Raw genomic sequence first — 26,997 nt, 5'->3', positions numbered from 1 at the left:
AAAAAAAACAAAGGCAGATGCTTTCCTTGTTCATTAATTTCTAAATCACTACCAGCTTCAGCTCTCAGAGATGAAACCAGAAAGGGGCTGGCTATGCTTTCAGGGCTTCCCAGACACACACATGAGCACACTCACCTCTGCATGTGCAGCAACACTCCAACACAAGTCTTATCTAACCCTCACACCTGACCAGGAAATAAAGGCAGGAATACCATTTGTTTAATACACATTTCTCTTCTATTTCTCCCTCCCCAGGCTTTTTCTGGCCACTGAAGCAGCTGATTTTCCACTTCTTGAAAGAAAGTGAGATTTTTAAAAAACACAAAAAACAAATAACAAACAAACCAAAACAAAACAGCAAACAAAAAACCCACAGCAATTTGGTTTTTAATTTGTCTTCAGAAATCTGTGCATCTTGCACATCTGAAAATTTATGTTTGTCTCCTTCCCACTTTTTTCTTCTAGTTCAACTCAATAATACTATATATTAAATACAATAGTTTCAAAGATCAAGGTATTTCCAATACATCTCAGGATGTTAATGCTAATTAAAGTTGATTTAAAGACTTTGTTTGAGATACAGCAAAACCAGACTGAACTGTGACAAGATGCTACTTTATCATTTCATTCTATTTAGATCACAAGGGCCACATGTGTGGCATTATTTAGTCATCAAGCATTGCTTCATTGCTGGTATTTTTGCTCCATCTTGAAATTATAATCAAACACTATACAAAAGTAATTAAAAGGGACTAAACCTCAGGTCCTCAATTAAGCAAAAGTAGTTTTAAAGTGAGATTGGAAATACAGGTTATGCAAACACTCTTCAGGGATAACACAGCTCATATTTATTTTAACTCTCAGCAGCAATTACCAACCAGATTCTTTGCAAGTCCTTCCCAGTCTATAGACTATGACTAAAATTATCAGATAGCTCATTTTCAGAAAGTTGTGCAGAAGTAGCAAGTCTTACCATGCATAAGGAAAGTTGCTCGTTGTATCCCCAAGAATGAGAATGAAAAAAAAAATAAAAAGAAAAAGATAAAAGTACAGGAATAGTTTTGGAAAGAGATAAAGATGAAAAGAGATAAATTAGCTGTAATAAGGTGAACAGAACACATACACTGAAGAGGCAAATAGAAATGATAAATGTGTTTGGAAGCAGAAGCAGTTTGAGGAAGAAGAGATGAGTCATCCTCAAAAGAGCTACAGAAACACAGACTCCATGGGACCAGATGTACTAAATATCATGGAATCCAGTGAATCAGGGAGGGAAGGAAGTTAAAGATGTCTCAACCAGACTTCATCAAGTCTAGTTAAAGATGAAAGGGCAAATTTTACATGGAAGAGAGAAAGAATTTGGTCAATGAAATCACGAAGGAGAGAGAAAGAAGATACAGTTCTGTGTGCTGAAGAACAGAAAAAATGGCAGAAAAAAATGAAAAAATTCTTTTGAAGAATATGAGTCTGAAGGCAGATGAGACCCTGCTGTTCAACCCTCCTGCAGGTGCCACCAGACAAAATCCCAAGGAGCACAGCTGGAGGTAGCAGCTACTTGTATTGACCCAGAAGTTTATTTGTACCATCTGCTACAGAAATATCAGTCAAGGGGAACAAGGCAGACACCTGGGGGTGTGCACACAGAGAAATCACTTAGAAGAGGAAAAAAACTTCAGCAGGGAAAAGGAATCTGTCAAAAAGCAATAGTTGGTGCTGTCAAAAGGAGCAAAGCCTTTGAGGAGGACCATCAGCTGGGCCAGGAGCAGCCAGCCTGGGCTGCAGTGAGCATCCTGAGCCACCCTGCAGTCAGGGAGCCTCCTCCCCTTCCGTTTTCACACTTAAGTGTCTGACAAGTGGCCTGATTTTCAAGCTAACAGCAGCTTTCCAGGGCTTTCAGTAGCACAAATGGGTGGTGAAAAGTACAAGCAGTATACATCCCCTAAATAAACTGTCCATCCAACAGAACAAGTCCTACAAATGGCTGAAAGTCCTACAAATGGCTGAAATCAGGACACTTCCTTCTGCAGAAACTGCCAGCAGGAATGGGAGGATCCAGCTGTCTATCTGGAATGCATAATTCAGCTGTCACCCAGGAAATGGGACTTGCACAGGCTCGGTCAGAGCAGGAGCTGCAGTCTGGAAGCCCCTGGGCAAGGCTGATGTCACACAATGTTACACATCTGTCCTGGGATGGGACAAGCCAGGCCTGGGAAGTGCCAGCTGAGAATGCCTGGAGAAATGAGGGCAGAGAGTTCAGACAGCAGCAAGGAGACAGGAGAGAAGGAAACAGCTGCAAGGATAACTTTTTAAAGAAGCGAATCTTCACTCTATGGAAAGATTTTGTGATTTCAAGGTGTTTTGTTAAGTAATACATTACACTCCAATACAGATTTGGCAGAAGGAGAGTAAAAATTAAAAGGATAAGCAGTTCCCCAAAAAGATCAAAAGTAAGAGGGTACTTCAGCACAGGAAGAAACATGTCCTGTGTTCACCTTAAATAATTGCAGGAGAAATGTTCCTTGAAACAGCCCCTAGAATACTTATACTTAAACACACTTCAAAACAAAACCTAAAAAGCCTACATTGAGAAATTATTATTATTATTATTATTATTACTGTATAATTAACAAATATAATCATGTTGCTATCAAGCCTAAATGTTTGGAGCTAGCAGATTCCTGTCACCCAGATGAATAATGATATGAGCAATGAGTCACTCTCATAAATTCGGAGGACTAAGAATGGAAATTTGCCCCTTTGTCCAACCAGGCAGATTGGGCTACTTCAGAGAGAAAAGGATGGATGGCACTCAAGTCTAAATCCCAGATCTTAAGAAAGAAGGACAATTATATTTACCAGAATATTTACCAAGATTGTCAGAAGCAAGATTAGGCAGCACTGACAAGATAACAAGAGACTGTACAGTCTTCAAATTTAAGAAACATTAATTCTGCCCTTTGAAACTACTTCTCATAGGACATTGAAGCTACCATGTAATTTTAAAACAACCATAGAAATCACAGTCAATCATTTTCCTTTCTGATAACTGTACAGTGCACTTGGAAAAAAAAGGTGCCATGTACTGCACAGCAGCCTGACATCAGTCTGTTCAGCACCACAGTAAGTACACATCAATAGTCCTCTGTTTCTTAAAAGTTTACAGCATTCTTTAAAAATCATGGGGAAAAACTCACCCAGTTTTCAAGCTGACCAAGGCATCTTCGACTCCTTTCTGGTTAAACTTGGTCATATAAAGGTGCATATCAGGGTAGTTGTTTCGGATATTCCTCTCAGTGCTTCCATTTGGGACCGTTCCAAACCGAAAAGGAGGTGAATAATCATGTGGCCTTTGAAACTGGAGATAAAGGGGATAAACAAAGTGTTTCAGGCATCCAAAATGTGAAGAAGGACAATTTCAGGTTGAAAAAGAAGTTGTGTAAGTTGCCTCAAATTTCTTCTAAACAAATGCTGTGGGGTAATTCAGGTCTAGTACAACAGAACCTGTCTTCACACTAACTGAACTTCCCACTAACTGTAATCTACACCCAGAGTAAAACCAGCTCCATTTGGCCACTCAAACGTGACTCTCTCCCATGCTTTGCTCAATGGCAGGACAGCAGAAACTGGAGCAGATTCTGATCTGCCAACATCTCTCTAGGGTACCCAAACACACTGGTTAACTGCAACCAAAGGAAAAGAGCACTTTGTGGTAATCATTTCACACTTCCATCTCATTTGGGACATTGTGATTCCCCACCAGGAAGATGGGAAAAGGATCATCCACAGTAATCAACAGGGAGCCCAAAGCCCCAGTCCTGGAGGGTGCCAGGGAGAGGCAGGGTGAGAGAATTTCCTTCCCTGGAGGGGAATAAAAGCTCTTGCAGCTTCCTCAGGGGCCCAGCACCTACATAGCTTGATATGAGAAGGGCTTCTGGAGCTCTCACACCTATAATCCCAGTCCCTGCTCACCCCTATCCTTTAAAACTATGAACCAGTTGCTTGAGGGCATATGGGTTTATTCTACAATTTCACTCTCTCTATCACTATTGCATCAGCACAGATGAACCAGCCAGGGGGTATCTGCAAAGGAATGGCAATAGCTCAGGGCACATTCAGGTTTCACACTTGGCAATCCTTCAAATAATCTCACATAAACTTTTTGCTAACAGACCTGAGAATTGTATATGCACCTTTTCAACATCTTCCTTTAAAACCCAAGTGACAATTTAGGATTAAAATGTCCCTAAGAAACAAATGAAAAAGGTCACTTGGATTAGAGGAACTATTGGCTAATGAGGAAATTGAATTGAGCATTGATAAAAGCAGTCACCCAAAAATTCCACAGGAAAATACATTCTGTTTTCATTGTTGAAGTTATAGAGCAATCTATATATCCTGGGCTGCAAGAGATCCCTAATATTTATACAGCTGCTGATTCCTTTGGGGCTCCATATGAAATATTTCTCTTTTTAACACTTTGTCTCAGGGCATCAAGAATTCCCAAGATCCAGTGCCAATTTGCAAAAAGAATACAAATGGTTTATACAAAAACTGGGAGTATTTTAAATTCCATCAAACCTTGACTGTGAAAATATTGCTGCAACACCATTTTCTTGTTACAGAACTACAATTAAATGCTTCATTTTAATTAAGCATGTTTTGACAAAGCAGAAAGGAATGAACTCTTATTTTTCTCGATTAGTTTAGCTAACAGATGTCTTACTTTCCTCATTTCCCCTTTTCAGAGCTTTACTGTTTAAATTATAACTTTGCTACTACTTTTACACATAGTAATTGACCCATGCACCAAAATTACACTGTACACTACTCATGATTCTTAGTCTATATTTGCCATCTCCCTTTCTGAGTTTATTATGCAGCACTGAAACAAACCCTGCTTTTAAATATATGTCCAGAGATTCTACTGATATAAATGTAGGTTGCTATCACTTTATTTATATCTGGAGATTATGTATCTCTGATGTATTGAGAGGGCTTCACGTCTCTCCTAAATTTGCCAGTCAATAGAACTGGAAAAAATAACTAAAGACACACAGTCAATAACAGGACCTGTAAGACTGTGTGCTGCTTATATTGCTGCATTTTTTTGGAAACTCAGCTGTTGTGAGCATTCTGCAAGCTCAGTTCCCAGTATGGCAGGGGAACTGGGGGAACAGGGATGTTATGGTGGAGTATTCTGCTAATTTCCAAATGGAGTTTGGTTTTAAGTAGTCTCACTTTTCAAGAACATTCATATGAATCTAGGATGTTGGCAGGCATTTTCTCTCATAGGAACAGTTGAAGGAATTAACACATCTGTTCAAATTGAACATTCATGGAAGACAAAAATATTTCTGCCAAAGAGAAGGATGAATAAAAAGCCCAAGTTCATTCAAAAGTCATAGAGTTAAAAAGCAGATTAATAGTTCCAAACCCCATCTACAGACTGGAATTTCTTGGCACCAACCAATAAATTTTATCGCTCACAAGAAGATTAATTTTGAAACCATCATCTGCTACTACTGCCTGCTCACAGACTTCTTGTAAGGAAGAAAGAGGTTTAAATCTTTTTATTAACACTGCACACATATATGAGGTGAATAAAGTTTTATCAATAATATTAAACTTATATCCATGAACTGCCATGTCCTGGAGAAACACATGGGACTGTCACTATCTGTGACTGCAGCAAAGATCTGTGTGGCAGACAAGAGACAAGAAAAGGAAAAATGATCAAGGCTCTGCACGCATTCATTTTCCCTGAAGTCCTATGATGAGAAACAAAATATATAATGTTTGCTAGGAAATAATTTTCTTCCTAGACATTTCATGAAATACTGATCTTTTAAATCATGGACAAAATTCTTGAACTGAATGCACAAGCCCCTTGTTTGAATTATAGTGGAGAGATCTACTGTAATTCTGGAGCGACCAATTCATTCTTGTCTCTCCCTGAACTGTAGCACATGGCAACAGAACTTCAGTCTTCTGCTTTTATTTTTTCTATATGCCTTAATAAAACTGGCAACTTCATTAAGTCAGCAAAGTGATATTTCAGAAACATTATATACTGACATAATTTAAAGATTTACTTGCTTGCCTGAGAAGGCTGGTGTTGAGAGCAGCTGTTGGTTATTGTTCTGGAGATTTTTAAGGAACTGTGGGAAACATTACTAAAATAGTAGAGAACAGTAAAACTGATAGCAGCAATTACAACTCGTTTGGAGTGACAGAACACCAATATTTGAACCCTTTCCTTTCCTCTTTGACCAGATGGGAACCTGGCATTCTGACCTGTGATCCTACAAAGATACCAAAAGATACCAAAGACAGCAGTCATTCCAAGACTGTCCCTGTGACCATCAGCTCCTGCAGAGCAGGGACAGCTGTGTGCCCACCCTCAGCAGCACAGCCAGGGGTGATGCTGGGCAGTGTCACAGGGGTTGGGCTCTCAGGCTCTCCCTCCCTGCCCATCCTGGCTGCCTTTGGCTCTCTGCTCTGCTGCCACACTGACACATGCCAGGGACTGCACAGCCTGTGCCATCCTGGGCCACAGGAACACATAGCCAAGGCTACAAGGACACTGGGAATCTTGCAAGAACAAGGAGCCTGTAAGTGGCATCATTAAGGGCCCCTGTTGAGGCTGAAGAGAAGCTCCTGGACAGTGTGCTTGCATGGCAGAACCCCAGCACATCAACTTAGCAAGGCAGTGCTGTGCATGGCTACCTGCCCTCCAATTTAGCAATTCTTTCCTCTTTCATTGTATGAGATAGGCACAAATGGTCTCAAAAGTAGAAAAGCCATGAACTTCAGTCTTTGCTGGATACTTTGGACTTAGTTTCTGTACCTTTTTATGAAGACAAAGCTTTTGAACATCTATTACATACACATCAATGTCAAAATATAATTTTCCTCTCATTTGCTGAATCATTTGAGTTTATGAACACCCACCCCTCCTAACTCCAGTACATGCTGTGCCATGTATTTCTGGGTGACACTCTGATGACATGGCATCCACAAATTCATTAGCAACATTTCAAGGGATGAGAAAATTATAAGGAGGTCTTAAAGCACCTAGGGGTAAATAACACATTATCATCATGTCAGCAAATCTGGTGAACCTGCTGGTAGAGTGCAGAATGCTTCCTGAATGGGACAACATTGCACGCTGAGGGTCAGGGATGGCTGCTCAGAGAGAGGGGAGTTTTTTCTGATTTTTCCATCACATGGGGACATCCCAGTATCTCTAACGGGAAACACTTTTCTGCACTGGCAGTACAGCATTGAGAGAAGAGCTTTTAAATTAAAAAAAAAAAAAAAAAAAATTTTAGGTATTAATTATTCGAAATTCCCATATATTTCCATATTTCCCATAAATTATACCAAATTATTTTTAAAATTCCAAGGAACCTCAGAATTGTGGAGGAGGCAAAACCTATGTATGACAAGAAGAATGTTCTGAAATAGTTCATTGCTTTTCTGGACTTCTAACTTGCTTAATTTAATCAGAAAAGGCATGGATTCCCTGACTTATCTCTATGTGCTTCAGGCAAAGTTTGAAGACCCAAAAAATAGAAAAAAAGGTGGCAAATCAAATAAATGATCAGCAGACCACACAAGAGCAGATGGTATTTTGTGATTCAAGTATTCTTCTATTTTTATTTTGCTTTTTGTGGAAATGAAATCCTACTTAGCAGTCAGAATAGAAAAATGACAGAACTGAGGAAGTTATTAGCCAAAAGCTGCAGAACAAGAGCTGACATTTCCACCCTGTGGCAAAGAGCCAGCCAGGAGGGGAAGGTGAGGGTGCAATGTCAGACCTGAGCCCCACTGCTGTGCCAGGTGCAAGGCAAGTCCTGCCAAAACCCAGGGCCCAGGAAAACACTCTGCTCTTTCTCACCACCAGGAGAAACACATCTTCAAATCTTCTTTTTTTAATCCCCAAGAGAGAATGCCATTTATCTGTCTCTTCTAAGACTATTATCTTAAAATAGAGGGATATTTAACAATCTTTGTGCTCTTTCAAAGGTTGTGTGACAGCACAATTTAATGAAAACAAAACTATTATCATTTTCTTTTTCTTTTTATCTTTCCTCTAGCCATGCTTGCTTTGATATACCAGGCAATCAATCAAAGGCTGGTCCTAAAAAACAGTTAAAATGAAAAAACAGACAAGGCTGAGATGCTGCCTTTTTGGCTTGTTTTTAGTACAAATTTCCATCATTTTCTGTCCTTTGAGAGAAACCTTCTGTGAAGTTGTCCCCTGGGCTATACTGTATTTAATTATTTCTTCTTAATGTCAATATTTACTTTCATTTTCAAACAACTGGGCACAGACCTGACAAAAGCATACCCTTCAAGTATCTTGTGCATATCCATCACACTAATTCTGTAAATGGATTTTTTATTTATTAGTATATTACTAATATCCCACAAAATTTTCGAGCATTTTATATTGCTGAGGCATTCTTTTTAACCAAACACTAATTGATTTCTATCACAAAATAAAGGTAATTTTCAGTTAATGCAGCTGCTTTTGAATAGGCAACTCAAATTTTGAAAACACACTGATATTTTCATGCTTTGGGTGTTAGGTTTGTTAGTAAAGTTTGCACTTGCACTCAGAAGGAAATCATCCAGTTTTAGTCCATTATCTTGCTCAGAGTTTTTATCACAAAGTACAAATTTGTAGGAGGATTATGGAGAATGGACACTGACCTCTTTTGAGCTGAATACCTACCTTTTTATCACTCAGCCCAGTCACTTGGTCAACAAATTCCTCTTGAATCATAAAGGCAGCTAAGTTGGCAGTGTAACTGGCCAGGAAGATGACAGCAAAGAAAGCCCAGACTGACACCATGATTTTACTCGTGGTCCCCTTGGGGTTTTGCACAGGCACAGAGTTGTTGAAGACCAAGCCCCACAGTAACCACACTGCCTTCCCAATGGTAAAGGATGGGCCATGGGGATCTGCAATTGCAAAGAGCAATTAGTTCAGCTGCAGTTAAATTAAACCTTGCCAATACACCATGCAGGGACAACCCATTAGTCCCAGAGACATGGCTAGAAAATATTTCAGTATATATTCACTGTACTCCCAATGTAATCATAGGATTTACCACAGCTACCCTCCATTGCAATGACAACTATTTCCACATTTTAAAAACATAATTCAACATTTTTCTATGAGACATATGGTTCCAAATTTTTAAGGTGAAGATGGAAAGCACAGGTTTGGAGGAGAAGCAGGGTGGTATGTCTCCTGCAAGAAGAAATGTGCCACAGTGTTGCCCCATCAGTCTTCTGTGCCAGCAGACATGTGAAATGGAAAACTGGAGGTTTAAGCCTTAATGACTCAATTCTAGTACTTTTCTTACCCAAATTATTTTTATCATCTCCAGTCATCCAACATTATGCTTTTTGAACATTATGTAAGCATTTTTAAGATCAAAGTGTGTGAATGTGTCACCTACTTTTAAGCACCTTTGTACTCAGAGCATGAATCAGAAAGACAGAACAAAGGAGCTACCTGCACAGACACAGAATTTAGAGCAAGCCAGGCTCTGGCTGCCTCACATGTTCAGAGTCAGTTCTGTGGCTCCAAATGTCTTGACATTACAGGTAAAATTCTGTCCCAGCTAAGCCATTCTGTAATTTTTGTTATTTCTATTTTTGGTAATCTTTTAATTCATCCCAAAGCTGGAGCTGGCCAGCAGACTCACACAGGGGCAGAAGTGGATTAGCAATGTCATTATCTGCCCCAAAGGGCTCATCTGTGGAGCCCTGTGAGAATCAAAGGGAGTTTTTCTCACCCAGCTCTAGGTAAGCACAATGCAATCACACATTGCTCATCATCCAGACTCCCTGTACCCTCAGTGGAGAGAAACAGGCCTCCCCTGACTGTGACTCATTTGGCCTACTTATAATTATCATTTTTTCAGTTCAATTGCAATTTAGTCAATAAGCTCTGATGCAGAAATCTGTAATTTTACCTCTTTCCCTGCCCTGTTCCTTTATCCAAGGGGATGCACATTACAAATATAGATTTAGTTATTCATTTAACTATAATTTATTTTAATAATAATTCAATGGTTCCTAAAATAATAGAATCCTAACTGGGTATACTCAGTGCATGTTCTCATTTCAGTAGAAATGCTCTCTAGTGCAGTGCAAGTATTTCACAATGCAGTCAAGCTCTACATCTTAGATAATGCTCCTATTCTGCAGCAGCACTAGGAAAATAGAGTGCAGTAAAATAAACACAATGGAGCTGACTTTTGGTTTATGAAACTACCTTCTAGACACATTAAGGACTGAGCTGATACAGGGATTATGTGTGTTTTTCTGAGCAACAGTGTTACAGAAATCATATGCTGAGGGAGCAATCCAAAGTTCTGTTTTTGCCACTGGAGATTGTATTGCCACTGAGCTTCATCCTGAAAAAAAATGCCTAAGGGAATGACAGAAGATAAGTAATTTAAAAAAAAATATATGTTCCATGTTTGAAATTGATGGCAGCTGGATTTGTGCAAGTCTAAGTTGGGATGGTCTAGTGCCATAACATGTATTTGTAGCTGTAAGTACACTAAATAATCAATTCTGGCACATGAGGTTGCCCAGAAAAAAACAGCCAAGTCCCTGGATCCCCAGTGTTTATATTCACCTTTGATTTCCTCTCTTTTAACACAGTGTTTATTTCAGACAGACGTTACACATTTATCATCTTATTAAAATGATAACATCATCTGAACATTACAATAATCCACTTTTTCAGGGATTTCAGCCATTGTCTAGAAGAAATCATTTGCTTTTAATAGTGCCCAGAACTGTGTTCACCAAGCTGGAAGATCTCTTGTTATGAAACAAGGCAAGAATGATTTAGAAATTTTTAAAAAGGCTGCACTCTCAAATGTCAGTTAGGAAATGGGAGGATGAGGGCATCGTGAGACATGGAATCCTCACTCTTGATCACAGTGCAGCTTTCACTGAGAAAGAGTTAATACAGAGCTTTCTGTCCTGAAAATGAAGCTTCTATAACTGAGGGTGCTACACAGAAAGGAGCAATGCCCTTCTGCCAGGGCCTCGTTTCAAGGCTAAGAGCTCACCTGACTTTTTACAGGGCCTATACAAAACTATGACAATGTAACTGCTGTTTTTCAAACTGTCCAGCAGACCAGTTTAAGTAACTTTTTCTGAACTAGCCATGAATTTGCAACAGGAGTAGAACATATTTCACTGCTTTTTGGAGCTGACACTTTACAACTGATGCTGTGTGCTAACCAAACACTGAATAAAATTCTGATACCACTTACCTGCTCCCTGACTTTATTCCATTGAATTAGAATTATAAACATGAGCATATAAGCCTTCAAAAAATCATACTTTAAATGAAGAACATACACAGTCATAGCTAATTCCACTGTTTTATTCCTATGTTATGTTTATTTGAAAAGATGGAGAGCCAGAGATGGAAAATTATTTTTTTTATAGACATGGAGTTGAGTAAAATGCAAATCTTACCTCTCCCTTGTGCTAAGTTCCTGTTGTATCCTACAGGACTAAAGTACTCAAATATAAAGACAGCCATGGCAGACACGATGAGAAGCATCACAAACATCATCACCCAGACAGAAGCACTAAAAGGCTCTGCAGCAAAACAGGAGAAACACAGTTCATTAAACCAGTCACAGCACAAGAATTCTAATGTCCTCGCCTAGGCAAGCCCAGCAGCTTCTTCTACAACAGCTTTTCCCAACAAAAATGCTAGCAAATAGCTAAACAATTTATAATGAACTGCTGTTAGTGTATATAGACCAAATCCATAAAGTCAAAAGCTTAAATGTAAGTTGCAATTAAAAGCAAAAGGCTGCACACTTTTCTTTGACTCTGAGTGGCACATAATTGGTTTAACTGGCTGCTTATTCAGTCCACAATCAGGCTGCTGTGCCTATTCATCCCCTCTATTGTATAAATCTATCAACAGAATGGTCCAACCACTATGACTGTTTCTGCAAAGCAAAAGCAATTAAGCATATGTTTAATACATTTGGTAATTCAGGGAAGTAGACTTCTCTCTAGTTTTCTATCCAGCAAAAAGTGTTAGAGGAGAAAAGATAAATACTTGCATTCAAACTACACACTTTTGTTTCAGGATTCTTTTCTCTCTGTGTTTACTTTCATCTACTCACAATGAAGATGTTTTTATCAATTGCAAACTTTTGAATGTGTCATTCTCATCTGGGAGCAAATTACTGAAATCAAAAGGGTTTATGGAAAATTGGATGTCAGTTTGAAAGACAGAAGAACCATAATTAAGTATAAGAAGTAGGCTGGAGCATAAAACTAAAAGCAGTTTCAAGTACAAGACTATGCACCAACTTTTTGAAAGGACTCAATATCAATATCAAATATCATCTTTCCCAACCAGAGATTCTCTTTCAAGAGTCCCTGTGGTAGGTGCCTTGCTACTAGGATATCTCTAGGAAAGATTAGCATGGCAAAGTAATATCTCTTTATCAGGCCAACTTATTTGGGGCACTTTACATCATAATTGTGCAAATAAAGCAAGTGTGAGCATGCTCTGAAGTGTGAGAAAACAAATCTTGGTGTACTATTTCTAATTAGAACAGAATCAAGACACACTTGAAATTACAGAAAATTAGCATGTTCAAAAGCTTTGCCTGTTTTTGAAAGCTCAGGAAGTTCCTCTCTCATAGCTTTTTTATTCTTTGAATTTAACATTAGAATCCCTGAAACTTCTTCCCTTGTTGCAAGAAAGGACCATGACTGAGATCTGAGGTGTGCTGAACCCAACAGCCCAATCTGAGCCTTGCTCAAGTTTAGAATGAAATGTAATTATTTGTGTAGTAATAGAAAACTCATGAGATCTTTTGTCTTTGCTATGATTTCTTCAGAAATCTGGAACCTAGACAAGACCAAATAACAAATAGCTCCACTGATGATTCTGGATGCTAACTAAAAAGGCAAAGCAGGGACATTTTAAACCCAACTGTTTTCCTCTTGCAAAGGAGCAGCATTTTTTCAATTAATTATTTTATTATTAAGACAAGGTATGAAGTTCTTTCAAGTACTATAATTATTTGTTTGGGAGAGAACGGTAAGTTAGGAAAAGAACAGAATTTGTACAGAAGGCAGAGAAAGATCTTCTATGTAGATGCAGCCAGGGAAGGGACATTATGTAGCCAAACACACTCTAAATAAAATATTTTCTGAATTCAGTTAGTAACTGGATTAAATTGGAATTCATGTAGAACTACTATAAAATTTTGACAGCATTCTCACAGAAGAAAGGAAGGTTGATAAAACCCTTATCAAAAGCAACAGTGTAGAAACAGCAATGGTAATTTCTCAAAATCTAAAGAAGGCAAAGGGCAAATCAAACCAATGTACAAAAGTGAGCTACAAACAAGAGTTTAAGCAGAATTCTCTTTAATAATTTAAAGAGTCTGGTAATGAGGTGGAGAACTAATAGAAGCAATAGGAAAACAAAAAGCTATTTGGAATAGCAAGCAGTAAGACTGAACGAATACAAAATCAACTGAATAACAAAGTCGATCTTCCTGTCATATCAGAGATCCAATTACACATTCAGCACTGTACTTTGATTCTCAAAGGACAGAAAGGGAACTTCCCTCAGGCAAGCAGCAGGTTTTAAAGGAATTTTCAGTAAAGCTGTAATATGGCAGAAAAAAAAAACTAATATATGACTTGTTTGTGTATATTTCAAATGACTGACAATGGAGAACATCAAGCAAGGAAAAAGATGTCTTTGAGTCCTACCTCCCACCACCAAAATCAATACTTAAGGACTACATTAAATATATAAAGAGGGGCATAGATTTTCTATTCCATCGATGCCTCCAGAAAAGAAAACTGACCTCATCTATGAACCCTCTCTCAGAAATATAGAAATGGAGATTTAAGATTTCCCCTTTTTTATTTGGTTGTTTAAATGAAGTTGAACAAAACTCAACAGAATAATTTTTAAAAGTATTTTTAGATCTAGTATATATGATTTCTATTACAATGTGAAAATGTTTTAATGTGGATAAAAATCTCGTTTGAAGGAGACACACAAGAATCAGAACGTGGCAGACAATGAGGAAGAGGCTGCCACAGCCCATCAGTTACTCACATCTATTGGACACAACAAGGGACTGGAAAAATCTATTCACACAAAATCCTGTACTTGTCCACATTCATAGAAACAATTCACAAACTCAGATATTTCAGGAACTATAATCAAGTGCTATTCTTTTAAAATAACATTGTATTTGGCAGATTTTAAAAAAATCTTTTAAAAGATTTACATAAGATGACTCTGTTCACAGACATTTACTTAATTGAAACAAAAATCAGTCTGTGAATAAATTCAGTTATCTGCTTGATAGTATTTTGCAAGGCAAAGCATTTTAATACTACGCACACCTCATCAAAATACACAGTCAATTCCAGTAAACTGGCAGCTTCATCTATGCCTGAAAAAAACAGAGCACACTTCTGAGAGCACAGACTTGATTTATTGGTGCAGTAAATCAGATTTCTCAAAAGTAGAGCTATTTTAGAGAGCTTTATGAGAAGGGGTTATTTTTTGTTTCTTTTGAATTATATACACATCCAACTAAACCAATAACATTAAATGCATTTTAGACATCTAATAACTGTTGCTTGTGAAAAAATGCAAAAGCAGCTGCTCTTTTGATGGTAGCTGTAAACAGGTTTTTAAAAGATAAGTAAAAAATCAACTGCACTTTCACTTTAGAAAACACCCCAGTTCTTATTTCCAATGGTCATTCCAACATGCTGCAACTGCAATTCAAAAAATAAACTTTACAACACAGTAACTCAAAGAAATTAAAAGATACTCTCTGAGTATTTTCGTTACAAGTACAATTTCTTGCAATTTCACTTTAAAGTCTTTCATTCATATCAAACATCAACAAAATCTACTTAGCTATCACCACATTTGGGAAATTATTTGATTACTCACTGTGTCATATTTACTTGCATCATCTCTGTAATGGATTTTTATGGAACAGATATGAAAAAGAAACTGTGATTAAATGATAATTCTTGTGCAAGAAAATTCAATTATTTACCTTCTTGGATCTGATACTACACCACTAATCTGTCCCTCAAAGTCTGTGAGCAGCTTCAGGGGGAGTGAAGAACTTTGCAATTCAGAACTGGCATCACTGCTGACCCAATGGACTTGAACATTCTAAACTGTGCCCTAAGATATCTGGAATATACTGATTTTTTATTTTTCCACTTAATGGTTTTATTGTCACCATCCCAGTACAAGGTATCTTTAAAAATAGTGGGCCCAAATGCATTATGAAAAACGTAACAGCATACTGGGCACTTTTAAACCATCTCATGGCTCATTCTCTTTTCAGCTCCAGGTAAACTCAGGCCAAACACCAAAAGAAACTATAAATACTAAAAGAGGAGAGGAAAATAATGAAACATGCAAGATGGAAAAAATGCACAACTGAAACAACAAGCATGCAAGATAAGAAGCCCAGAGTCTTTGTTTCTTTATATCCCACCTCCTCTCTGCCCAGCATTTCATTTCTTTGCTGTATCTCCACTGTGTAGATGCATCAATGGGGAGAACACTCAGCTCTCCAGTGCAGTAGGGTGGTGTTCAGAAGCCAGAGGCAGCTGTTACCAAACTAGCTTTAAATTATATCTAAAGATAAGGAAGCTGCCCTTCAACTCTACGATGGGTTTTTCAATTATTTTGTGAGCATTAAAAAGATATTAAACTAATTATGATGGGCTAAACAAGCGTAAGTTAGTTTGTAAGGAAGCAGGGTTGAGGATGTAATTTTCCTAACTCAGATTTTAGGGGGTTCTTTTTTGTATTGAAATCACTGTTAATGACCGTGTCAATCAGCACATCAACACAGCACAAACTTGTTAACGCCAAATTCAAAACTTATCAGAAATGTGTTCATGTACTGCAAGTCTTAACGCACAAGTAAATCTCCCCAACTCTCCAGAAGTGCAGTGAGGTTATCTGGAGGGCTGGCTCATACCTAGGAAAGCAGATGGTGACACGGTGCCGTTGCTCCGGGACACCATGACGCTGATCCCGGTCTCCACGAAGGGCACCGAGAAGTCGACGACCTCGGAGCGCTCCTCGTTGATGGTGAGGGAGCCCACAGCCATGACTGCCCGCTGGTACACCACCTGATGCCAGGGAGAGCACAGCACAGCTGTCAGCACACAGCACCTCCTTCCTCCAGAGAGCTCCTGCTCAGGAACTCTTTCACCTAAAACAGAACTTACTTCACCAATCATTCCGTTCCACACGTTATTGACTTTTTTGCCATGCTTCCCATTCGTCACCAAGTACAGGTCATATGTGAACTTGACAGTTTTAGACAACTTCTTCAAGATATCGATGCAGAATCCTTTGCAGCACTTCTTTACGTTAGTTCCCTCATTAGTTTTGTTGCTGTCAACAGAGAAGACATACATAAATATTCCTGCTGGGAAAAACAGAGGCAGCTCAACAGCAAGATGCAACACACTGTGAAACAACATTTTGCCAGTCTTGTGAATGACCATGCTTTTCTGAATCAAGGGAAAAATAACCCACAGGATGCTTTTATAGCTATATGGTGTTTGCAGCTCCTGCTAATCACAACAGAGTTGCTTGGTGAGAGACAGAGATAACGTTACCTCACATGACATCCTTCTACTCCAGGATCCAGCCTCATGCACTGCACTGCTCCATCAAGACATACAGCCTGCTCTTACTAATCTCTCTCTTAGGATTAGATTAAATTTTTATTACTTTTACTCTCAAGACATCAGACTACATGTCATTTAGTAATTAAAGAACATGTAAGCTATAAAAAGACACAGCAGTTCACCATTCTGGAAATGGATGCATCTTCTCAAAGTGCAGCTTTCCCTGCACTTGGAGAAGGTGAACTTCAGGCTGCCTTTAAGTGCAAGGATGCAAGTTTTATCTTCCATCTTTTTTTTCTGAAATGTTAATTTTGTGACCTCTAGAACCTTTTAGTATAAGCATCTTCAGAAGGCAAAGCAATATCTTACAGCTTTTGGAAGAATTCAAAATTAAAATAAAACTAGTTTGGAATTTAACTAAGTACAGTTATGTGAAAAAAATAAATTTCTCTGGAGTTCAGGAAGCATGTGCACAACCATTTATCAGCCTGTGGAAATCTTCAGAAGCATGCATCATATTCCCTCACACCTGCACAGTTAAAATTCTGTTATATTCAGTTTATAAATACACAGAATAAGGCATAAAGCAGGTGAAACACGACTGACAAATGTACAATGGAAACTCTTCCACTAATTTATTCTAATGACTGCTCCAAAGTTATAGAGCACTGAAAGAAGGGGACTTTTCTCTTGATGGTAAGTCACAATGGTATTTTATGCTGGAGTAGTTTATTCTATACCAAATTTCAGCATAAACTTGCATTTTCATTAGAAGACATTCTCAGATTTTTACAGATGAATGAAAGCAGGCTTATCTCAACATAGCTGGAAACAATTCAAAGAGGACTCATTAAAACAGCCCCATTTTGGAACACAGTCTTCTTCCATGTGACTGAAAAGGGCTGATTCTCATTGACTTTGAATTTACTATGAACTTACTATCTTGTTAATAACTCAGTGTGACTTAGACTACTATAACCAGGATCTCTCAACTTTTTAAATAGGAGCATGTGCAAAGAGCATACCATGTGGGAAAGAGAAAAAGAAAGAGGGAGCAAAATACTGAAGGAATGGCAAAGATATGGGGGAAGGAAGGAAGGATTCCAGGAAGGAAGGATTCCAGGAAGGAAGGAAGGATTCCAGGAAGGAAGGATTCCAGGAAGGAAGGAAGGATTCCAGGAAGGAAGGAAGGAAGGAAGGAAGGAAGGATTCCAGGAAGGAAGGAAGGAAGGAAGGAAGGAAGGAAGGAAGGAAGGAGGGAAGGAAGGAAGGAGGGAAGGAAGGAAGGAAGGAAGGAAGGAAGGAAGGAAGGAAGGAAGGAAGGAAGGAAGGAAGGAAGGAAGGAAGGAAGGAAGGAAGGAAGGAAGGAAGGAAGGAAGGAAGGAAGGAAGGAAGGAAGGAAGGAAGGAAGGAAGGAAGGAAGGAAGGAAGGAAGGAAGGAAGGAAGGAAAAGGGAACGCTGTGTATTTACTCACTTAAGTTTGACGAATTTCCGGCAGGGCACGGTGTTTTTCTGGCAGCTTTCCATGAGAGGATCCACATCCTCAACAATGACAAAGGGAGCCTCCTCCAAGGTGACAATGCTCAGGTGGTTGTCGTCGGGGTCGCTGTCGGCGAAGGAGCTGTACCTTGGCCACACCGAGTACTTCAGGCTCAGGGAGTTGTTCTCCCACTTCCCCACCTGGAAGACCAAGATCCACAGGCTGCTGAGAGCTGCTTGCTGGTCTTTGACAAAGGGGAGCCAGGATTAAAGGGGCTGGGACACAGGTAAAGGGAGTTACATTGCCAGGACAATGGGTATGGGGTTTTGTTGTTAAAATTACTTTAAAATGTATTAGTAATTGTGTGAAATGAGAAAATGCACAGTGGTAAAGACAAATAAGGTACCATTATTTTAATAGGCAACTGTTTTATACAGACTGGATGTCATCAGTTAATAAGATCTATCACCTGGTGTTACATGCACTGAAATTTGACATTCAGCATTTCTATTTCAGCCAGAACAGCAACCAGATACTCTACTTGTAATCAGGGCCCATTTGAAGTAATAAAAAATTATTTTAAAAAAATCAATCAAACAAACAAACCCCGCAAACCCCAAGCAAAAACCCTAATGTACACTCACACCTACACATCTGACCAATAAACAAAATATCCTAATGTCATTTCTGTATCTTCCCAAAGAGAAGACTCTTCTGTTCTTATACACTGAAAAGCCATTGCAAAAGCCTTTACCCAGGCTTCCACTGGAGCCAGGCCAAACCACATTTTTAGTAAGAATTTCCATTAGTTATTCAAAATAACTATTTTATTCTGCCAACTTCTGGTGCATTTAAGAAAGCAAATCCCATGCACATGAAAATTGCCAGCTTATTTACTATTATAAAATATCCCTTCTAAATTAACCCACATTTCTTTCCTTTCCAGATCACCAGAAGGAGGTTTATGATTTAAATATTTTTGAGTCTAGTGTTTTCCTCCTCAGATTGTTTAACTACTTTCTATCCAGAAATCTAATTACATGTTTTATCTGATGACAGATAATATAAATGAGCTAGCAATCCACATAATTTATAATCTAATGCATTTTAATCATTCTTGAGTTGCTTAAGCTAAACAAATGACAACATAATCATAAGACTGTTAAAATATTTCTTTTGCAAGGGAAACGGTGGGAATTAACAGTACAATATGAGACTCAGGTCCTTAAAAAATAATTTTTGAATTCTGTCCTCTAAAAACTTGAAAGTTAATCATAAAAATTCCCAAAGAACACAATTTATATCCATTCCTGTTTAGGGAAGCCTATAAGCACATGACCTTTGCAGTTTCCTTTCCATCCTATTTATAAGTCAAGATGTTTTACTGAACTTTAATGTAGGAGGCAGAAATGTCAAATCTCTACTCACTTAAATTAGGAAGTTCAAAATATCTCAAGAGAAGTAGGAATTCTCACTTAAAATGAATGTGAATGATATATATGATTACTGTGTATGTACATTTCTAGTATGAAATTTAACAAAACACAGTGGACGAAGCCTTTAGGAGAATAGCTGGTTCAGACACTGGGAAACAATCTCTAGTTCCTATAAATAAAGCAGTTTAATTGTCAAGGTGTGGTGGCAGTGACAGCAGCGTGTGCTGGCTTACGTGAGCTCACACGGTGTCACAGCCCTGGGTACAACATGGAAGTGGCCATCTGGAATGGGGAGGATTCCAGCCAGCCCAGGACCTCAGACCAACAGCAAATGTGCCAAGGAATAGGAGCGATTTCAGAAGTGGAAAATGTGCCAAGCATCCAGAAGGAAATGTGATGGCATTTGTGTGGTCAGGAGAGCAGCAGGGGCAGCTCTGCCTTCCCAAACCACTTGGTGCAGGATGCTGGGAGGAGGCAGATCCTGATCCCGAGGCACATCCCTCTGCCACCACCCCTTGTCCCAAGGCACATCCCTCTGCCACCACCCCTTGTCCCAAGGCACATCCCTCTGCCACCACCCCTTGTCCCAAGGCACATCCCTCTGCCACCACCCCTGACCCCAAGGCACATCCCTCTGCCACCACCCCTGACCCCAAGGCACATCCCTCTGCCACCACCCCTTGTCCCAAGGCACATCCCTCTGCCACCACCCCTTGTCCCAAGGCACATCCCTCTGCCAGCCACCCCCAGCACCTGCACCACAGGAACCACCCCACTGAGGTCACCTGGTCCTATCAAGAACACAGCAATAGCTTTGGTGTTATTAAAACAAGATCAACACCAAAGTTGATGATATTCTGATACCATCAATTCTGATATTCTTTCTACTTCAATGGGAGCAACTCCATTTTGCTGTTTTGAGGAGGATATAACCAGACACATCTAAATACCTGGATCTGGATAAATGCTAATTTCTTTAGAAAGCTGCATCTATGAAACTGCTGTGCTGAGGTAATAAACACACTAGTATGTATTTGTAAACCAAATATTTTTGGAAAATAAAATTCAAGCTGAGGGTAACATACTAAAAATGCAGACATGTTCTGTTACAGAACTGTCAAAAAGTGCATGCATATACATTTGCTGTACAAATGCCACAAAATATCCAGAGACTTACGAAAATTTTCTTTCATTCCTATTTATACTGGTAATAAATATGGGTTTGATCCCAGAGAAATACAGAAGATGGCCTTCATTTTAAAAAAGTGCACAGAAACATTTTTGGGACAGATTGTGTCCCAAACCATAGAAATCCTCATTTCTATCCAAAAGAATGGAAATTACATTAAAAATATGGTTTCAGCAGTGCATCAAACTGTTGGTTCACTATTGATGCAAAACTCCTCTTCAAGACATGCAATGGTACATATAACCATTGTATTTCTTTTGAACTTGCACATTCTTTCCTATTTTCTCCCACTTCACATGCAGTCTGGAATATTCCCTTTGTTTAATCTCTACAGGATGCAGGAAGGGAAGGGAAAATAGCTGAGAGCATGGAAGAGCTTGTTTGAAGTCAGACTGAGTTTGCAGTCTCAGGATTCTCATCTCGTCTGCTGCCTAAAGCACCCCATATCTGACTCTGGCACATGTGCTCTGACCCCCTCACCCAAGCCTCCTTATCTTTGGAAGATTGCAGCCAAGGAGAGTGGTAATGAAGAATTTGGTGTGTTTCTGTGTGTCAGCCAAGGGCAGACAGAGACCTGCACAGTTACACATTGCTCCCTCCCGCTGCATCCTGAAGAAGTCCCCAGACAATGTAAGGATGACTGACACAATCCTGCTCACACACCCTGACAGAGGCCATTGAACCAGAGAAAAAGAGCAAGGCCAGATCCTGAGCAGAGCTTCCCTGTGTGCCAGTGCTGGCACAGAAAGAGTGTCACACCAAAAACAAACAAATACCTCGGTCCTGTCACCCTCCTCCCAGCAGATGCGAGCTGTACACAGCACACACTCATCATCCCTTTGTAAGAAAAAATGTTACATGACAACATGGATACTAAATGCACTCCCAGGACTACCCGGCCAAACCTTTCAAAAGAGAAAAATTTTCAGGGATGTTCCTTTTACATTTAACACACATACATTGCAAAACATACTTTTTGAGCTGTCCCAGTTAAGAAAACAGTGCTGAGCAAATACAAAATCTAGCCCATCTTGCTTTATTGAAAAACTATTTACTACTTGGTTTTCATTACACTTTTCCACTTAGAAGGAAGAGCTACTATGGCAAGCTTTAAATCAATACCTAAAAAGATAAAATAGAGTTTGTCAGGTCAGCAATAACAGCTGCAGAACAAAGCTCAAGAGCAAAACCCTTCCTCCAGACACAGCATCTGCTGTGCACCTTCTGCTGCAAACCTTTGTCACTTTTATGTTTCTGAAGGTCTGCATTTCCCAATGGGACTCTAAATTTAAATGACAAAATGCAATGTGAGCAGCTCCATATCTTATTAACAAGAACTGATTTACAGTCCTGAATGGTTTGAAGACATACATTTAAAGACTTTGAAGTTTCCAAAATTTGCTGCAAAATCTCAAATGGGGAATGCAAATGTTCTGCTCTTCCCCCATGGCTGCTGCTGACGCCATCACGAATGCATCAGTCCTGTGACCAGCAGGGCTCCAAGGAAAACACAGCACCCAGAGAGATTATAAACAAACAGGGAGAAAGAAAAGCTACCATCTCCTGCAGCCTCATTTTCCAATATGGAATTATTAATTAGCACTCACCAAATCCTCAGTGGCTGCTACAGTTTTGGTTCTGGGCAATGTCCCAGATAGCTCTGTGCAGTGCCAGAGGTCAGACTCATGCCAGAGAAGCCATTTTATGAGTTGATTATGTCATTGATAGCCTCTTTCTCCACCTCCCATGAGGGAAGATTTTTTGGTCACCTCTGCAGAGTGAAGCTCCCCAGAGTGCCCAGACAGACATGCCTTTACCTCCAGAGAGGGAGAGCTGCCCTGAAAGCCTTCGTGCTCTCTAATAAATCACACCACCTCTGACTTCCATGGGAGCTGTGATTCCTTTACAGCAATAAAGAGGTGGGATCCTCCTTGGGAATACAGGATTTGAGAAATGCTGCATAATAGTTGGTGCAATTCAAACAAGTCAGCAGAGTAAAAGTCAAAAGAAAGGCCTTTAGGCTAGGCAAAAGCTCACTGATACAGAAACAATATGCAATTTTCAGCTGACTGTAAGTGTCAGGATAGGCATATTTATAGGAAGACTAAATACACAAAACAACAAGGATGGAATACAGGGTATGACAGCCCAGCAGATGTTAAAGAGCACGCTGCTGCTGCTGCTGTGGGCAAAAAGAATATATCACGTTACAACACACAGCTACTGACAAAAGATACCCAGCAAATAGATGATTAGCTCAGGCAGTTTCATCTGTTCTAGTTAAAATATCTGCATCTCCTCACAAGTGTTAGGGAATGTCTATCATGAGACACGAGGATCCCTCAGCTGTCATGACCCTTGCTCAAATCAATCGAGATTTCACAAGGAATTACCATGGAGCACCTCACTGAATTTTTTATCCCCACTGTTCTCTGACACAAAGCACTGTCAGAAATCTGCCTGAGCGTTGGGTGTCTCAGCTCCTGCCCAGTGAAGGCAGCCCCACAGTCAGGTACAGGAGCTGTCTCTCCTGGCTAATGATGGTGGATGTGGGGAGCCAGATGGAGCTCTCCATGAAGACCTTGGTTCATTTATTCCAGGCAGGAATCACGCACCCGCTGCCCACTCCTTCCTACTCAGATACAAATGTGTACAACCCCACACAGAGCTTGTAAACCAGGCATATGCTACTTCATCATGGAAAAATCAGGTTCTGCATCAAATCCTGCAAAAGTAGAAAGTTAAAGATGACAGGCTCTGTTTAGAATGAACCTGGGTGTAATAGTTCTTGCACTGGTGTATTCACCCAGAATTCTAGACCACCATGATAATTTTATCTGTATCTACTTGGAGCATCAGTAAAAATTGTTTTTACCCTGGAACTTATCTTTACATATGGAACACATTCATCTTTAACTACAGTCTTCCCCACCTCACTTAAAATGTGTGACATGCACTGCTAATTAAACTGCCTACTTTTGTCACTGACAATCATAGTCCAGTATATGATTTTAGTATTGTATTGATTTGGTTTATTTCCAAATTAAAAACTATATTAAAAAGAAAAAATAAGAAAAAAACCAGACTAGCAGACAGCGAAGTTGGTGGCTCAGTGAAGTTGATGGACCAGGTGAGACAAGCAGGTCTCACCTCTCAGGTAACACAAACAGGGCAGCTGCAGCTGGGGCTGCTGAACCTCTGAGGGTTACTGAGCACTAGTACAGTGATCCTGCTCTGCTGATATTTGGGCAACACTGTTAACTCTGGTAAATTTATCAAGTTTCACTTTAACAAGAACATTAAGCTTGTCTTCTTAAAAATCTCTTGCCTGAGAACAGCATCCCCTTTGCCTGTCAAGATCAGCAGCAAGAATATGAGTGTTGGTGTCAGAAGTTTGAGTAGCTGCTTTAGGATCTGTCAAAATATCTTGCTGGATGCCTGTGAAACATGCCCAAAAAATCATTTGCAGTCTTCAAACTATTATCATCCAAATAACTTTCTTCAGCATCTGATACAGGACAAACCCCTCAGTGAACCCCATTTACATGTGAAGTTATCACCTCAAAGTTTCAATACTGAGTCACTTGTAAAGAAAAAATAACATTTTCCAAGAGGTGAGATATATGCTCCTCAGCTATGGTTAAATGGCTTCTCTATTACTGCAAGCTTTCAGTGAAGTATGTCAATTCTGAAACCAAGGAAAAAATGTATTTGAATAAAATCAGATTAAAAGCAAAGAAAAATTTGTTTTAATAATAAATCTTGAATTTTCAGGAGAATACCAGGTAAAAAAATCTTCACATGAACCACAATTACTCTTTCTACATAAATAATAAAGTAGCTCCTTGCAGTATGCACATTAGTTACACTATAAGGATTAACAGGCTGTTGCATTGTCATTTTTTCACATGAGTAAATTATTTAATTAGATATTTAGACTTGATTTTTTCCATATAGGATTGAGGATAGTCAATAAAACTTCAGTAAAACCATTCTGTGATAATCCCTGTAAGAGAAAGGAGAAGCATGTGCCTGTCTGGAAACTCGGAGCAACAAATGTTAGATCTCAGATGAGTAACTCTGACAGTTTTGAAATGGAGCAAAACAGCTCAAGGAGAAAGGAACAAGAGGAAAGGAATTGCCTAAGAGATATGAGGTAAAACGTGCAACTTGGAGAGAACATTGAGACAACACTAGAGAGCTGTTCAGACAAACCAAGTGGAAGGAAAGGGCCCTCTCAATCCTCTCAATGCTCATGGTGACACTGCTGGAAGGATGTGGCTGTGCCCAGACAGCCCAGAGCCACGGCCAGCTGGCCAGGATGAGCCACCAGTCGGTTTGTGTCCCTCAGCAGCCTGTGGCCAGCAGAGTGAGTCTGTGACAGATTCCACTGCTCCCCTCTGCCATCACTGACCCGGGCCCCTGCCCACAGCCCAGAGCTGGAGCACACTCCAGCACACCCAGCCATTCTTCTCCTTCCTGACAGCCCCTGATACCTGACCATGAGCAGGAAGGGATTTACCAGCTGGAAAACCGTGCAGAGACAAACTAGGGATCAGCCTCCTGCCCTACAACCATGGGCAAGCACAGCACAACCTGCCCCAAACCCTCAAACTCTGACAGGGAGTCACTGGAAGGCTAAAACAGGCTGGAGTTGTTTCTTGGAAATAATGTTGGTTCCAATATCCAGTATTTCTTTGCTGCTGTTAGCTCATTTTTCAAAAACATCAAACACATCTCTCCTTGTCCTTTGAATGGTCTCTTTAGAGAAGTTTCAAGGTACAAAATGTATGAAATTATTTTAACATAAGCGTTGTTGGCTGCCTTTTTGAGCATTTCTTCCTTTGGCACCTCATACTAATAATATTCCCCAAGCAGTATAATATTTTTTCCAGAACATTATATATGATATGCAGACTGTTGAAGAATTTTAAAATAGGGTACAAAATTTTCATAACAGTGAGCAAATGATTCCTCCAAAGATTCAGATTGACACATTTGGAGAGGATTAAATTTATCCAGAGAATTAAATTTGCATCAAATGAACATAAAGAAATACACAGCATAATCTAGAACTACTCTCTGTGTTTCTGCATGACTAGCATATTTATTGAGATGTCCTTCAGTAATTCTGATTTTGTCATTATTATTCATCATCATGAAGAGTCTTGTATTCTTATAAACTGGAGTTTTAAGTTGATTTGATGGGTTTTTAAAACTATAACAAAAATAATTCATAAATTTCAGCAGCAATTTAGATAATGCAGGATCACGTTTCATGAATTTTAAATAAAACTGGTGGATGATATAGATGTGTGTTTTCCTACAGTCTTATATTAAAAACAGTTTCTTAAAACAAGTTTGTAAAACAGGGCCTCAGCCTGCAAAGCTCAGAGCCAAAACAATCACAGGCTGAGACTGGAGTTTTAAAGAAAAGATGCCTGTGATAAACTTTTTCATTTATTACTTGCACTTATGATTAACATTGACATTAAGGTATTTTTACTTCTAGTCTATATAGAAGTGTATGGAGATCACTTGTCTACCTGGACTAGTTAAGATTCTGAATTTTTTAGGCAAGCATTGACACAATTTTTCTCCAATTCAGCTGGAACTATACAGTTTGTGATTTTTTGTTGGTTTTTTTAAGTGTGCTTTTACTATAAAATCTGTCAAAAACCACAAAGCCAAGCAAATAAAAGGACTGGAATTGTCAAGATATAAAAATCCATCCAAATTCAAGTAGCTGAGGACCAAGCTTTGGGACACCTTTCAGTTATCCATTTTACTTTACTCAATTTGAAGAACTGGAAATGCAAGGTGCGTTTCATAGAAAGCTGAAATCCCCGTGGCTTTTCTTCCCTGATGTGTTAAATCTCCTCAGATGCACCAGGCTGGTGCAGAGCTGTCTCTCCTGAGGTGCAGCACTGACACTGGCATCCTCCAGCCCTGTCCAGCACCCTGAGCCCAGGGCAGCGCTCACCTTCTCCCACTGCCGCTCGTTGTTCAGCACGATCACCACCAGCCTGGGGTGTGCCTGGTAACCATCTGCTGTGAAGGACAAATCTCTGCCTTCCCACGTCACATTCATCATAAACCTGGAAGGCAAGGAAGAAAAGTTCATTGAAAAATTGATGGGCTGTCCAGCAGTTAATGAGCAGCAAGT

General features: G+C 39.5%; 1 protein-coding gene across 1 annotated transcript in view; it reads right to left on the bottom strand.

The window, feature by feature from the left end:
* Window positions 1-26,997, bottom strand: part of GRIN2A (glutamate ionotropic receptor NMDA type subunit 2A) — a 159,553-nt gene that overhangs the window by 34,658 nt on the left and 97,898 nt on the right. Inside the window, exons 5-11 of the mRNA XM_056503122.1 lie at window positions 26,815-26,929; window positions 18,201-18,406; window positions 16,318-16,486; window positions 16,065-16,218; window positions 11,521-11,646; window positions 8,741-8,970; window positions 3,195-3,355 (exon numbers count right to left, since the gene is read on the bottom strand). Of these exons, the coding sequence (XP_056359097.1) occupies window positions 3,195-3,355; window positions 8,741-8,970; window positions 11,521-11,646; window positions 16,065-16,218; window positions 16,318-16,486; window positions 18,201-18,406; window positions 26,815-26,929 (1,161 nt within the window). The remainder of the gene's footprint in view (window positions 1-3,194; window positions 3,356-8,740; window positions 8,971-11,520; window positions 11,647-16,064; window positions 16,219-16,317; window positions 16,487-18,200; window positions 18,407-26,814; window positions 26,930-26,997) is intronic.

Source organism: Oenanthe melanoleuca, chromosome 14 (genome assembly GCF_029582105.1).
Source record: "Oenanthe melanoleuca isolate GR-GAL-2019-014 chromosome 14, OMel1.0, whole genome shotgun sequence".
NCBI lineage: Eukaryota > Metazoa > Chordata > Aves > Passeriformes > Muscicapidae > Oenanthe > Oenanthe melanoleuca.
Note: the sequence above shows the minus strand (reverse complement) of the source record. Positions and strands in the feature narration are given on the sequence as shown.